Source organism: Canis lupus, chromosome 1 (assembly GCF_048164855.1).
Source record: "Canis lupus baileyi chromosome 1, mCanLup2.hap1, whole genome shotgun sequence".
NCBI lineage: Eukaryota > Metazoa > Chordata > Mammalia > Carnivora > Canidae > Canis > Canis lupus.
Genome location: NC_132838.1, coordinates 81,911,551 through 81,926,933, shown reverse-complemented (window position 1 = coordinate 81,926,933; position 15,383 = coordinate 81,911,551). Strand labels below are relative to the sequence as shown.

The following is a 15,383-nucleotide window of genomic DNA, read 5'->3' as shown; positions in this document are numbered from 1 at the left end:
GTCATTATTCACTGTCTTGTAAGCTTGTCTATACCTTTAGGACACTGTTTTTAATGTTATCCAACTTTTTTATTTATTTATTTATTTATTTATTTATTTATTTATTTATTTATATTTATTTTCCAACTTTTCTATATGACATTTTCTATATGATAATTGGTCTGAATTATCTAGTCTGCTATAACAAGAACTTTATAGTGAACTAATCTGCTCTGTTTGGTCCTTCTTTCCAGCTTCCTTTGGCTTTTTGAGTGCTCTCATGGATTAATCAGTTGGCTTCGTGTATGCAATCAACAGACATGTTGGTTTGGGATAGAGTAAACATAGAATATTTGCAAATTTATTTAGTTCAGGGATACAAAATTGAAGCTAGATAAGAAGGAAAGTGAAAAGCACAGAAGGCTGGTGAATTGGGAGGAATAAAGTGATGAACAGTCTGAAGAAAATCTTTATATTTCAGGAGTCGAAATCATTGAATAAAGTAATAGGAAGGGAGGTTGCACCCAGATGGTTTGAGTTAGTGTTCTGGAGTTAGTGCTTTAGAGGTGGAGAAGTTCAAATGCAAAGAGTTATCATGCAAGTGAATGGCTAGAGTGGAGTAGAGGAATTGATCACTCAAGATAAAGATGGTAAGATCCAAAGTCTAGGCTGCCAAATGGGTTTTCCATATAGATGCTGAAGCCACCCATGGTAAGGTCAGGTGACGTTAATAGATGGTAGCAACAAGGAGGGAACTGGGCATTTTGTTTTTCAGTTCACGGATCAGACTTCTGCAAAGCCTTTATGAATTTCTTTATTTCCTTAATTGGTCTAATCCTACCATCTCATGTGGCTCTTATTCCCCTGCCAGAAGACTTATGCATATTTAGTCCACATTTTAAAAATTAATACATATACCATAATGCAAGACCCCGAGAGTGACTCGACTTCTATTTCTGATTTTCTCCTTAATTGGCCTCTTTATAGGGTTTGTCATTAGATACAGATCTGGCCAATGAGATGGGAACAGAAATGTGTTACAGAGTATGTGGAAAAGCTCTTGCTTTCTTGACACAGGTAACCTCGTCTTTTTCTTCAGTCTTCTCTTGTGTGTAGGAACAATGGTTGGAACTGCAGCAGCCATCTTGTGACCATGAAGAAATGTCTTAAGACCTTAGAGAAGTCAGCCCTTTTGTGGTTAATTCATCAAAAAGGAAGCAGTGCTTACTCCAGATTTCTTGATATGTGAAGGGGGTGCAGAAATCTATCTGCTTTACTTTACCAGAACACAGTCTCAAAAAATTCTTAAAATACATTGTAAACCACAAAAGCAAACTCAAATATATGAGGTTATATTAATGAATTGGCCTCTTTTGATGGTCAAACTGTAGCCCTCAGTCCACACCACACTGTTTAGCTGCCTGACTTCCCCTGAATCAAGCTAGAGAACAAACAGATTTCAGGTCAACAATGTCCAGAATTGGGGCACCTGTATGGCTCAGTGGTTGAGCATCTGCCTTTGGCTCAGGGTGTGATCCCAGGTCTGGGGATCAAGTCCTACATTGGGCTCCCCACAGGGAGCCTGCTTTTTCCTCTGCCTATGTCTCTGCGCCTCTCTCTCTCTGTCTCTCATGAATAAATAAATAAAATCTTAAAAAAAAACAATGTCCAGAATTAAAACCATAGGAATTGGTCACTTTACTTAGTCTATTCCATGGATGGTAGCTGATATTTGGAGGATTATGTGTCATAGCATCGATCGTGCTCACAATCGAATTTATCCATAACACTAGTATTTAACACCAGCAGATTCACAAGTGCTGATTGAGAAACCTACCACTTAAAGTAATAAATTTAACTCTAAGGGGATGTCAAAAAGGGAATCAATCTTCCCATTCTTCATTGATTCAGTGGGTACCCCTAGGCCAGGCAATCCTGGAGGTTCTTGAGTTTATCTTGGAAAGGTTAATGTGTAATGATAAAATTGAAGAGTAAGAAGCTAGGAAGAGGTCTCAAACTGCCATCTGAATAACTGAAATGGGGGCATATTTTTTAAATATATAAATAATGGAGAAAATAAGAAATTATACACATTTCTGGTGGCTAAATGTGAGAAGTCAATCTTGTTAGAGATTTTCCTGAATCAGTCATATTTAGAACCACTAAATTAGTCTTTTGGTGCCTAATTCCCTAAATTTTAGCCAAAATTCCAGACACATTGGCACATATTCTTACAATAAAGGTCTTTGAATATTTTTTTCTTAAGTGTATTAAGCCATCACTGAATTTTCTTATTTCTTTCTTTCTGAAAATACTTTGTCACTTTTCATGAAATTATGCCCAGCATAAGTGTTTAAGTAAGATATTTGGTCTTAAGAAATAATTTGGAATCCTCACAATGTCTTCTAAAAAGATAACAGCATTTGAGTTTGAATACAGTTTTATTTAGCTATGGATCATCACAAAATATACAGGCATGTAACCCCTAGTCAAAAACTCATTCCTTCACAAAGTAATGAGATAGCTAAATATAGTAAGTACATTCCAACCTACTAGAAGAAATATTCAGACATTAGTACTAACAAAATTGTCGCATAAGTTTTTGCACTGGCAGAGAGCCTCTCATTCTTAAGTCCTGTTTCATCAACATTTGAAATATAGCTTCCTTTTTTCTAAGTATATACTTTGACCAACTGTCAAATTAGAGAAACTTATTTTTTAAAAGAAGGCAGATACTCTTTCAGAACATGGCCTCAATAATGTTCCCTTACTTTTGTAGTACTTTTCAATTAAATGTCACCATATGTGCCAATTCTCTGATGGAAGAGTCTTTCCTCTCTGCCCATGATTATGTCAGCACCATCCACTGGTGGAGGGGAGGAAGACAGAAAAGCATTTGTGTCTTTAAGGAAGCAGCCAGACTCATACATATAGAATTGGTTAGTCAGGGCTGGTGTGGGGGCTCATCCTGGAGCCAGTAGCCAGAGCTGGGCAGAGGAAAGGAGTAAAGATGCACTCTAAACAGAATGACAATTAAGATCGAAATTGTCTCTATCCCTTTTCTTCAATGACAGAAATTGATCATCTTTAAAGATGCTGTAGGGGTACCTTCCAGGAATAGGTAGAATTTTTCTTAATAAAATTTTAGTATTTTTTCTAATTACTAATCTTAATAAATTATTATTTAGTCTTTCATTGAGGGGCCTACGTAGCAACTTCATCTCCTGCTAGAAGTCCAGGTGCTAACCTGGGACCTCAGGCATCAGCTGCAGTTTCATTGAAGGCAAAGTATTGAGTCTTGGTTGTTGATGGGTTTGGACAAGTCCCTGTGGCTACCTCCTTGTACGTGAAGGTCATTTCCCTGGATGGTCTTATTGCCTTATCTGGGATTTTCCCCAAAGCAGACTGTTGTAAAGGATTTTGGTGCAAGTTGTTTGTGAGATGACCCCAGAAAGCATAGTGAGAGTTTGGAAGTAACACCAGGGAAGGAGAAAAGTCAATAATGGTGTGTTAATGAGCAGGTTCTGTCGACAGGAAGCAGAACCTGCTGGGGACCCACCCGCAAAGTGCGTAGGCTAAGGCTACGGTTTGACCGGTGAGGACGGGAAGCTGCAGTGGGTTCACCAACCCTTGTCCCTCACTGCTTGAACATCACTCCTGAGGTATTGATTTTTGGTTTCTTGTTTGTGGCCAGAGAAAGCTGGAAGGATGCAGGCAGCTCCTGACCTGAAAGAGAAGTGTCTACAGTAACCCCTGTGTGGAGCAAGGGACCTGGAATGGTGGCCACCCTCAGTCAGTGGGAGAAGAGTGACACAAGTGCAGCCCCACACCCCATGGATCTGAATCTGTGGTTCTATACAGGCATTAGTATGGCACAGGCATAGGATTCTGGGAATTCATCTTCCTTCATGGGAGGTGAGCAATTTTCACAGAGAAGACTCAGGAATAGAAATAACATCAAACAGCGGCTATATACCTAAATCATGCAGCCCTGGCTTTTATAACTTCAGTAAGATTTCCTGTAGCTTCTACAAATTTTTTGGAGGTCCTTTCTCTCTGTCCCAGTTGAAAATGCATCCCTTTTGGTCAGAGACCTGAAATCCAGCCCCGCCCTCAGCCTAGGGTTCATCTGCCCTTTGGAAAAAAAAATTTACAATCTGCTATAATGAGGTGTTCTTGCCTAGATGGAGCAGAGCTCTTTTAAGATAGCACCTAGAAAGACTGGCAAGATTTTTTTTTTTAAAGACTGCATTAGCTGTGGATTTTATGATTTTTTTTCTCTTGATCATGTCAATGTGAAGAATGATTTTCTGAATTAAAGTGCTTCTAATAACCAAGTTTGTGCATGCTCACGTACGTGTGTGCATACACAACTTCAAGATCAAGTCATTTTTAGGTTCTGCGTGTCTATCCACATATATCCGAGAGATTAGTTTTTAGAAGATTGAGGATTAATCTAGTTACTCAACTACGATGAGCATTTGTATAAACTTTTTGTCTTTGTTCAGCAATGACTGAGCTGCTTGAAGACATGGAGACATTTCTCACACACACACTCTCATAGTCAAAAAGTGTTAGGTGAATCTCATGTCCAAATTCCTTTTGAGTTTAAAATACTTCATATTTCTGGCAAGCTGCCATTTCTGAAGCCATCATGAGCACAGTGCTCTTTGGTAATTAGCTGCAGGTCATTAGCTTCCCTCTAGGGAGGCGATTTATAAGCTGTGGGTGTAATAAGCCAGCTAGGCTTGTCCTCCTGCCATTCTCCCAGGTTTTCAGAAAGGTAGTGTCCTAAGGGGACTGAGGATGGTGTGCAGGAACAGCTTGAGAGACCATTGTTAGGATCTCTTCTCAATGGGGTTCAGTGACATCACAAATCAGGAGCTTAAAATTGGGCTTGGTGGGCATATTTATTGACACCATGGAAATGAGCACGCACTACAGATCAGTACCACAATTGTGCCTCTCTGGCCCCCATTGTTAACCATTTACCAGGATATTCCTGGGATAGGCCCTTTACTGTTCCACAAGAAGCAGCAGACCCTTTCTCTGACCCCAGCAATATAATCATTGGTGCTACAATCCTTGATGTGAGCCTTGCACTCGGGTGTGCCCCAGCTGGCGCCTTGACTGGACAGTAGATGGCAGGCAGTGTGGGATTCCCAAACAGCATGGCGTCCTGGGTGAGACACAGCCCAGAGCAGACACAAACATGGTCTTGTCAGCAATGTGAGCTTCTTGGCAGCTGGGTAGACAGGGTGGAATGTCCACTTGTAGACTTGTAGGGTTTGCCAAGCCTCATTTGTTGGAATGTCTCCTCTTAGTCCTCTTATTTCCAAACCTACTTTATGCACCATACAAACATTCGGTAACCTGGGAACAGTGACAGTCCCCGGGGCCCTTGACATAGCCTACCTCATTGGGACGGGCTCCCAGCTCACTAAACTGTGAAAGCACCTCCTCCAGGGCCGGAGGGCCAGGACTGGGTTGAAGGGTCAGCATCGAGGAGTGCCCACCGTCAGCTCTGTTACCAGGGTTTGGTTTAATTACCCTCTTCATTAAAGAGGAGGAGTTGCTTCATTTTACCCATAAGCTTATGGGACAGGAAAATACTTTGAGCTCTGCCTTTTTGAAGAAAACGGGAAGAGAGAAAATCAACACAGATCAGATTTCAAGTCCTGAGGCATAAGGATTCAGAGAAAACAATCTTTTCAGAACTCCCTGGGCTTCTTAGATTTTTGAAGAGACCTACATTTTATAACCAAGGCCTCGTCTTACTTAGGGTGCTCCCTCAAAATAGATGGGGGCCGAGTTCCTTATCCTAGCTGGATCCATATCTTAATTAGCCATGACAACGAAACCAAGGAATCACGGTGAGGCCTAGATAAATTAACAACCAGAAGCCTACCCTTCATCATGGCCTTTTACTCTCCAACAGTGACCCACAGTTTAAGAATGGCTTAAATATGGAGTCACTTATGAGTGTGCTAAAAACTCAAAATCAGACAACAAAGGAAAAGCAAGACACCAGCAATTGCTCCTGTTTTCTATCAAATGAACTACTGCTACTCTGTAGCATCACTTCCCACCTCCCACCCTTCTGCTGTGGTTTGATTGGTTTCTCAAGATGCAGCAGTCACAACCTAAGAGTAAAACAGCAGTGAGAAGGGTGGGGGTGAGGGGGTGGGGAGAGGAGTAGAGGCAGGGAACATGAGGAGTAAGACAGAGTGTTTTGGATCAATGACTTTTTTATTGTTTCCAGAAGGCCAGGACCAAAAACATCTGACTCATCAGGCTGGGTCTACGAGTCAGGTCAAGTTAAAAGTATTTGGCTCAAATAACGTTGAGGAAGTTCATTTTTCCTGGGGGCTATGGGTCTTCAATATGATGATGCAGATGGACATAGGTCCCAGAGGCCATAGAGTGAGGGGTGCCGGGGGCTGGCTGACACCCCATTTCTCATCACTGCAGGCCTGTGCTGACAGTCCCTAGTCACACCATCCCTTAGTAAGATCCGAAGAGGGGATGCCACCCAGAAACGGTCTCTAACTCATGCAACAATAGGAGGGCCTTACCCAAAGGCTTTTAAGCAAAAATGATACTTTCTAAAGTATCTGGAAAGAACTGTATGCTGAAAAGCACAAAGGTCCATAAGCAAGGGCCAGGCAGCCAGTTAGAAAGATCTGGTTGTAAGTAGAAGGAACAGGTTTTTGCTTTTGTTATGGTTCTAAGTCCTTACCTACATAAGCACCAGTTTTTCTAGAAAAATACTTATCATCACCCTAACTTCACAAAGTTGCTAGAAAAAGAAAAGCTAGCTTTTAGCTCCTCTCAAAAGCCTCGGTGCTTGTTTCTAAGTCACAGCCTCAGAGGACATTGACAGCTCCTCTTCCTTGTGAGGAGAGGACTGGTCACTATGGCTGCTGTAAACGAGAAAGCTCTGAGCCAAGCCCTTGCCTCTTTCGCCAGTTAATCTTTGCTAATTAGAAGACTGCCACAGTCGTTGAAGACAGGCAGCTCTAAGTCTTTAGTGAGCAGCTACTAAAATTTATATTTACAGTTGCTTACCACCTAAATTAGGTCAAGTTTATTAAAAAAACTGAAAAAAATGTCATCAGTACAAATATTTCCACTGGAGACTAAAATCTAGCTATATACAGAATGGAAAAGATTTTTTTTCATGTTTGCTTAGAAACTTCTAAGCCTGTCTACTTGGACAATGCATGTGCAGCATCAAGTATTTTAGGACAGGAAAAATTTATTCCGATACTCCCTAGAATAAAAAACATTCTAGAAGAGGCTGAAGCAACCTCAAGAGAAGCAAAACTCAAGAATGAAGAATACTGTAGTACAAAATTATGGCCAAAAATACTGTATTTTTAACCAGCAAGATCATTGGGGCATTATTATACAACATTAGGTGTTTTTTTGCAAAACTAGTTCCCATCCCCAAACAATAGACAATACATGCATTTGAATGACATTTTAAGAACAGTAAATATGATTCTTTTAAATACTGCAGTTAAAAATGTTTTCTGACAAAACTCCCTAAATACATAGGTCTAGTAAGGGTTTCCAACACGATGACACGTGAAGAATCCAGCAAGAAGTTGTATTTAGAGTTCTTTAAGGAAAAGAAATCTACCAAAAACATGTGTTTCAGTCAAAGTAACCTGAACAATGTTACACAATTTGCCATCTCTCTTCCTAAACTTGAAAATATTCTAGCAAAGAATATTTTCTTCCCTGTTTTTTTTTTCATATCTACCAAAGCTTATATGAAAATCAGAATTGCTTTATCCAGGTAAGATCCAATTTAGCCCAATCGGTGTTTTCATTACATGTAAATGTCATTTACTATTGGGTTGGAATCATATTGGGAAATGGAAGATACATGATAAGGGAGGTAAGAAGGAAATTAATATTTGAGCACCTACTATGTGCTAGGCATGTATGCATACTTGGAACGGATGATTCTAGAGGCAAGAAAGTTATTGAAAGATCATTGGAAGTTGGGAAGACAGCAATGAATGGGTGGTTACTCTGTGAGGAAAAACAAATGACAAGTTTAGACTCTGTACTAGGTATCTACGAAACAGCAGGTGTTTGGCTCCAAAAATCTCTAACTAGTCATACACAACTGAGCCATTTCTTTTCCTAATTTGGTGGAACCAAAAATGAAATCCCAAACACACAGTTACCAGGACAGGCCTATTAACGCTACATATGCTGGAAATATGTGGAGATAGATAAACATACAATATTACAAGTTTTAGTTTTTGTGTGGGTTTCTAACCAAAGAGAGATCTTTGGAAGCAAATAGTAATGTATACCAAGCAACACCTTATTTGAATCAATTGAGATGTTGTCAATTACCAATTGAGTGGTTTTAAACCCTTATTTAATTTTAAGAAGAGCAGCAATATACATTACAATACTTGGGTACACTTTATTTTGATATGGGTTAACATTCTTCTATATTTTATTTCATTCATTTTTTTTTTCTTTGAGAAACTGAAAACAAAGGGAAATTGAGGGTAATTTTGAAGGTTATTTCCAACCACTATCTGAGTCTTGCAGTATCTCATTATACAGCCCTTTCTTCCCATTATTATTATTTTTTGCAAATAAGTCATTTGACCCAAATCCAGCATAAATAGCTTTTTACCAATTCCTAACTTAAGACAACTAAAATTTACAATCATGTGGCAGTATAAATTTTAAAATTACAGTTCATACACCTTGACAGTCAAGATAGTCTAAAGTACAAAAAGTAAATTGTCCTTTAGCTGAATTACTTTTTTTCTTTTTTTTTTTAAAATAGGCTTGCTAGTTAATCCACAAAACAACAACAACAAAAAAAAAAACCAAAAAAAAAACAAAAACAAAAAACAAAACAAGTTTCAGGTGTTCTTCGAATACCTTTTGCAGATGTCATATGCTAGTAAACAACATATGCAGGTTCCTAAGATTTTTTTTTCCCCCAGTCTATTCATGACATTCAACAGAGCTCTTTATATGAAAATGTTTTAAAGAAAGAAAAAAAAAACTTTGAGGGGATTTATTGACTTTTGAATAGGTGTATTATTTCCCTTTGTTTCAGATATGAGGCACAAACTTCTGAATTTAAGCTCTGTAAGGCATAGTACAAACCTCCAATTTATAAATGAGGACTTCTCTGTGGGTTTGGAACTGCCATGTCACGCAAAAGAGGGAAAATTATCTGTAAACTGGTACACTGCAATGTGTTAAGTGAGTCATGAAATGGCTGCTTGCCTTGGTATGTTGAAGAAAGGTGTTTGTGTTTGTGTTTTTCTTTTTGAATAAGACATGCCCAAGTCACCAAAAACTTGCCACAGGCCTCTGTTACCTAGAGCATCAATGACAGGAGTCCAGTGGCACACGCTTCTAATGTTTGCAATCACAATATAATAGAAAGCATGAGTAAACTTTGTTTTTATACAAAACTGAAAAGAATCCCTTCCCACCCCCAGCCCCTTCAATAAAACCCCAAAGAAACAGAAAAGAAAATCCTTTAGCTTCGATTGACTAGTGTGGATACAATTAGGTTTCCATGCGTCACTGCAGATAGGGTGATCAAGTTCTTCCTTCCTCAACAGAAAGGGATCGTGTCATGCACCCTATGGCACACAGTGAAGCCACAAACCTCAATTCTGCATAGCAATTCCATCCCAATTCCATAAAGACAAATAGAACAATCTTTCCCTGTTTGCTCAACATCTTCGAGCTTTGAGATCATGTTTAATCGACTACATCTACTATAGCTCTATTAAATAGAATATCTTGATTCCCTAAAACTGTAACACTTAGGATCTTGTGATGAGGTTTTCTCTATACACACTGTAGGCCTTCAAATGTTATTGTTGACTTTTTTCTTTTTTTTTTTCCTTTTTTTCTTTTTTGTTTTTTTTTTTTTGTTTTGTTTTTTTGGTTTGTTTTTTGCTTTTTGTTTTTTGTTTTGTTTTTGTTTTTTTTTGTTTTTGTTTTGTTTTGTTTTTTGCTGCACCAAATTTAAGATTGCCCTTTTAGGCAAGCAGTGGTCTCTAGCTGTTAAAACATTTCCTTAGTGGATCACAATAGCTTCTAAAACTGCCTTTCTAATAAAGGCCATCAGAGAGGTAATACTAAACTGTGCATTTGCCAAATAAGAATATGAATCGTATAAAAGCTCATATTCCAATCCTAGATCAAATGGCAAAAGTTCTACAAAGTTGGTTTCCATGTTTGTATAAAAGCTCCAACTGATTTTATGTATTTTGCTATGAAATTACCTTTGGGTCTTATCAGTATACCTCTACTCAGGAATGTGCAAATGATTTTATACAGCACGATGCTAGTACCGCTCTGTACGATAGTAAGATTTTTTTTTCTTTTCTAAATGGAAAAAAAAATATCCCTAGTCAGAAATAAACTGACAAATTTACATTCTCCTCTCTTAAAAAAAGTAAATAAAATAACATTATTCAAAATGTGAATTAGCTATAAGACATACAATTACATAGATACATATCAATACAGCACATTCAATCTGCCAAAAAAATTAATGATTACAAAGCCAGTATGGATGCTGCAATCTCAACAGAGACATATGTACAATGATTAGAGCATTCAGAATTGCACTATACCTACAGGCAGTCTGGTTCTTACTCAAATTACAGGTGTTTTCTGAGCAAAGTGAAAAAGTAACCTGTGTTGTTTGTGGCTGGGAAAGTAAAGGAGAACATTCTACTCCTTAGGAACTCTTGTACTCATCTAAGAAGTCATTCATTTTCTCTCTTCCTTTGTTGTTCCCAAAGAGTGATTGATATGGAAGTTTAGACTTGTGCCAAATAGTACAATACTTAAAATACGACCAGTGTCATGGCCTAATTCCTACCCCCTAGCAGGCTTAAAAAAATCTTGATTTATTTTCTTAAGTCAGATTTCAACTCAAGCTGCTTGACAGAAGCTCATCAATACATGTGCTGTATTTTTTTTTTTGCATTTGTTGAAAATTGCACATAGAGAACTCCAAATCTCTCTCCTAGTAGGTTCAGTTACATAAATTCATGTTCTATAGAACACTGAGAGGTTACTCTTGAGTTAAGTCCAAAAGTCTTCCTTAGGTTCCACTTTAACCAGTCACCAGTTTATAAAGATCCAAAGGTGGTAAATCAGCAATAACTTCAGATTTTGCAAATGGAGGTGTCAGAATACTCAAATAAGGTTTTTGGCAGACCCACTTGACCTTAAAGAACATAAAGAGAGCAAAACTGGCTTTAAATGAAGAGATAGAAGCAGATTTCATGTTCTATCACAAAGACACTTTTTTTTTACATTGCTGATTTGGACACTCAACATGGAACAGACGCCAAACAATGTGATCTCAGGGCAAAGAAAAGAATGGACCGTGCCAATCGAATTTACAGTTACCGACTGGTGTTTCAGGGTCATTCTCAGCCAATTATTTTAGGATTCACAGTCTTACTCTCTTCCATTTTTAAATACTGGCTTTTATCTTTTAAATTTTTACTACTTTTCTTTTATGAAAAGCCAGCTTTGGCAACACACACTGCCATAATAAATCATGGCCCAAACACTAAGGGAAAAAAGGAAGAAAAGTCTGAACCAAGAAGGGGGAAGCTAAGAACAACCTAAGGAAAAGGTTCTGGGTCTGGGTAGCAGCCATTGGAGTAATGTAGTGTCTGTTGGCATATATATATAGTTTTTGGCATCTGTAATTTAAAGAGAGGGTGGCAGGGGGAAGAAGGAAGGTTAGAAGAACCATGGCACATGGCATTTAAAAAAAACAACTGTGTGTCTCTGCTCTTGCCTTACTGACTTGTGCATATCTCTGATGACTAAGCTATGGCTGAAGGTAGAAATCCAAAAGAAATGACACTTAACCATAAGATGGGCATCCACGATCCCAGCACAAAGTGAGGCAAGACAATATATTTATATAAAACAACTCTCTATGTGTATCCAGAGCCATACACTGAAAACCACAGGATTAACACTTAGAATCCTTCAGCAAAACTACAAACTTTTAAATCAAGCCAATGCTGATGGCTTAAATCAAATGATGCTGTCCTGACTGTATCACTTGGGAGAAAAACTTGGCCAAGAATGGGACTAGGGCAAAGGCCGTTGTAACCCAGGAAAAATCAGGATGGGGGTACGGGTTAGGGAAAGGGCAATCAGCTTTGTTTTGCTCAATAGAAAAGAAAAAGAAGAGAAAGAAACAACTTTTATCTTGGTGAGTGCATGACTGGGGATTTAAAATACATGGAGTCACAAGGTTTTGCTAAAAAAAAAAAAAAAAAAAGAGAGAGAGAGAGAGAGAGGAAATGTGCTGGGACTGTACTTCAGCATCCTGTTTTTCCTCTGAATAGTTTAAATAAAATCATAATATTTACTACAAACTCTGTGGACACGTTCACAGAGTCTGGGACGGCAATAAATTAGTATTATGCAAATTGTTTTCCACAGAAATACAGTCCCTCTTGTACAGCTTCTATAGCCCACCAGGGAAGGGAAAGGCGGTGTCGAGGAGGCACAATTAGACCAGATTGTATTCCTTCAGGTTCAACTGGAGGATGGTGTCCTTGACGGCAGCAAAGACAAAGCGGATGTTCTCGGTGTCTGTGGCGCATGTGAAGTGGGAGTAGATAATTTTGTCACTGTCTGGGTTCAGGTCCACGAACATCTTCAGGATGAATTCTCGAGCTGCCTGGGCATCTCTCTGGGGTCCTGTTGGCCAAGGGAGGAGAGGGACGATTCGTCAGCTGATGTGTTAATGCCTTTGCCCAGTAAGTGTTGACTGGCTCAATAAAGATGCCGTGGACAGGACAGCTACACTGCGGATCTGATCCGTTATCACCACCATCCCCAACAGTATTGTGTGTAATTGTTTTTTTTTTTTTTGTCATGCTATCTGACCATCCATCTGTCTAGCTTCTAGATTGCTGCTGCTGCTGGGCACACCACATTTATGTAGGTAGTCTTCAATGCACTATATGTGGTGATGAGAAAGACTGGCTTATATTTTCTTAGATTCATTCAGGGTCTCTTCCATGCCAAACGATGTCCTAGATGCCTTGTATTAGGACTGTGAGATATTTACCAGGATATATTAAAAACTTAGTTAATAATTTTGCAATGAATTCTTACATAGGACACCAAAATTACAGGCAACACAAGAGAAAAAATAGGTAAACTGGACCTCATCAAAATAAAAAAACTTGTGCGTCAAAGTTGTGCATCACTATCAAGACAGTGAAGAGACAACTTACAGAATGGATGGCCAATCACATATCTGGTAAGAGGTTAATATTCAGAAAATAGAACTCCTACAGCTGGCCAATAAGCATGTGCAGAGAGGCTCAAGATCATTCATCTTCGATACAAATCCAAATCACAATGAGATACCACTTCACATCTACCAGAATGGGTGTCATCAAAAAAAGTATAAAAATCTGTGTGGGCAAGGATGTGGAAAAACTGGAACCCTTGTGCATTGTTGGTGGGACTGTACAACAGTGTAGCCGCACCATTGGGTAGTTCCCCCAAAAGCTCAACATAGTATTACCATATGACCTGGCAATTTTATTCCTAGGTATATATCCAAAGGAATTGAAAGCAGGGACTATAATAGTTATTTGGACAATGAATTTCACTGCGTAGTATTCACAATAACCAGTGTGGAAACGACCCATGTGGCCATCAACAGAGGAATGGATAAACAAGAGGTAGGAGACACACAATAGAGTTTTATTCAGCTCTAGAAAAGTTGCCACAACCTTCGTGAATCTTGAAAACATGATGCTAAGTAAAAGAAGCCGGACAAAAGAACAAATGTTGTATGACTGCACTTATATGAGGTACATAGGATAGGAACATTAATAGAGCCAAAGTAGATTAGAAGTTAGTTGCAGAAGTTAGTTAGAAGGGGAAATGAGGAGTGACTGCTTAATGGTTTGGGGTGATAAAAATTTTTGGGAATAGTGATGGCTGTACAGCACTGTGAATATAATTAATGTCACTGAACTGTATGCTTTAAAATGGTTAAAATGACAAATTTTGTTAGATTTTTAAATTATGGTAAAATATATATCAAAAAGCACTGAACTGTGTGCTTTGAATGGGTGAATTACATGGCATGTGAGTTATAGGACAGTAGAGCTGTATTAAAATATCTATTTTGTAGATCCTGATAAATGTATTAATGTGATCCTGAAATTAATGTTAATGAGTAACATCAAAACACTACACCTATCAACTACTGAGCATCTATATTAGTCTCTGAGGCCCTATATATGTAACATTTCCATCTTTTCCAGTGAATTCCATCCTAAGAAAGATGGCAGTCATGCTATAACCTTCTCCTACTCCACATCCTTCTGTCTGACAAGACCCTCTTGGGGTCCACAGCTTCCATTTTTTTCTATCAATATTCTCGTTATCTATTGGTTGGGATAAAGAAATCTATGAAAACTTGACTGAGGGCCTATCACTTCTAACAAAATGCTTCACGAATTTTAGATGGCCAAATTGAAGACTTTTCAAACCAGCCTTACTGCAAAGTGGGGATTACCTCTGTAAGCTTATATCTAACCCTGCCAGGAGGGAGGAAAGAGCCATGAAGACAAATGCATTATTCCCATTTGCAGAGTTAACAAAGGTAATGTTTACATTTTTGACTTTTGACCAGAATAGAAATTTTTGTCAGCAATCAAGAAGGCTGGCATTATAATGAAAGTGCCATACAAATACCATGAGTATAATGTCCTAACTTTCTCGGTGTTATCGATTTAACTAATTCAACAGCAGTAACAGAATATTTAAAACTAGGACTAAGAGATTGCTGGGGTTGGAGCATCTTCTCATTTTCATAAAGGAACCCCATCTTTCTGGCTTGTGATGGAAGTTCCCTTTGATTTTTGTATTTACCCTATTTGGGGAAAAAAGGGCTATTTTTACTTAAACCCTAAAGACTATCACAACTAGATCGGACCAAGTTCAGCGAAGAGCACTTGCAGTGTATTAGGTTTTTAAGCATAAATTATATGATTTGAATAAATACAAACTACAAATAAATCATTATGGCCATCTTAGCAGGCACAGAATTCCACAGTCTCTATGAACAATTCTGCAATTCACATCCATGTGGAAATGGTAATTTCTCTTCCTGCAGAGAAATACAGAAATGGCATTCATCATGATTAAGACCTTGTACGTGCAGAAATGTGGAAGTGTGAAATTCATAATACTAGAAACATGTTTGTTATAAAAACATCATTGCAGAGTCGGCCTAGAATTTTTTTAGTTGCAGCTCTTACAAGGGCTTTGTATGAAATGACAGCTGTGTTTGCTCTGTGAATAAGTGTCTTTTTTTCTTTCTC

General features: G+C 38.5%; 1 protein-coding gene across 2 annotated transcripts in view; it reads right to left on the bottom strand.

The window, feature by feature from the left end:
* Positions 1–7,335: 7,335 nt before the first annotated feature.
* The window catches only part of LOC140639169 (guanine nucleotide-binding protein G(q) subunit alpha), a 307,081-nt gene continuing 299,033 nt past the window's right edge, over positions 7,336–15,383 (bottom strand). For both annotated transcript variants that reach the window (XM_072837677.1, XM_072837673.1), the window contains exon 7: positions 7,336–12,732. In XM_072837677.1, the coding sequence (XP_072693778.1) occupies positions 12,542–12,732 (191 nt within the window). In that variant the 3' untranslated portion in view covers positions 7,336–12,541. The remainder of the gene's footprint in view (positions 12,733–15,383) is intronic.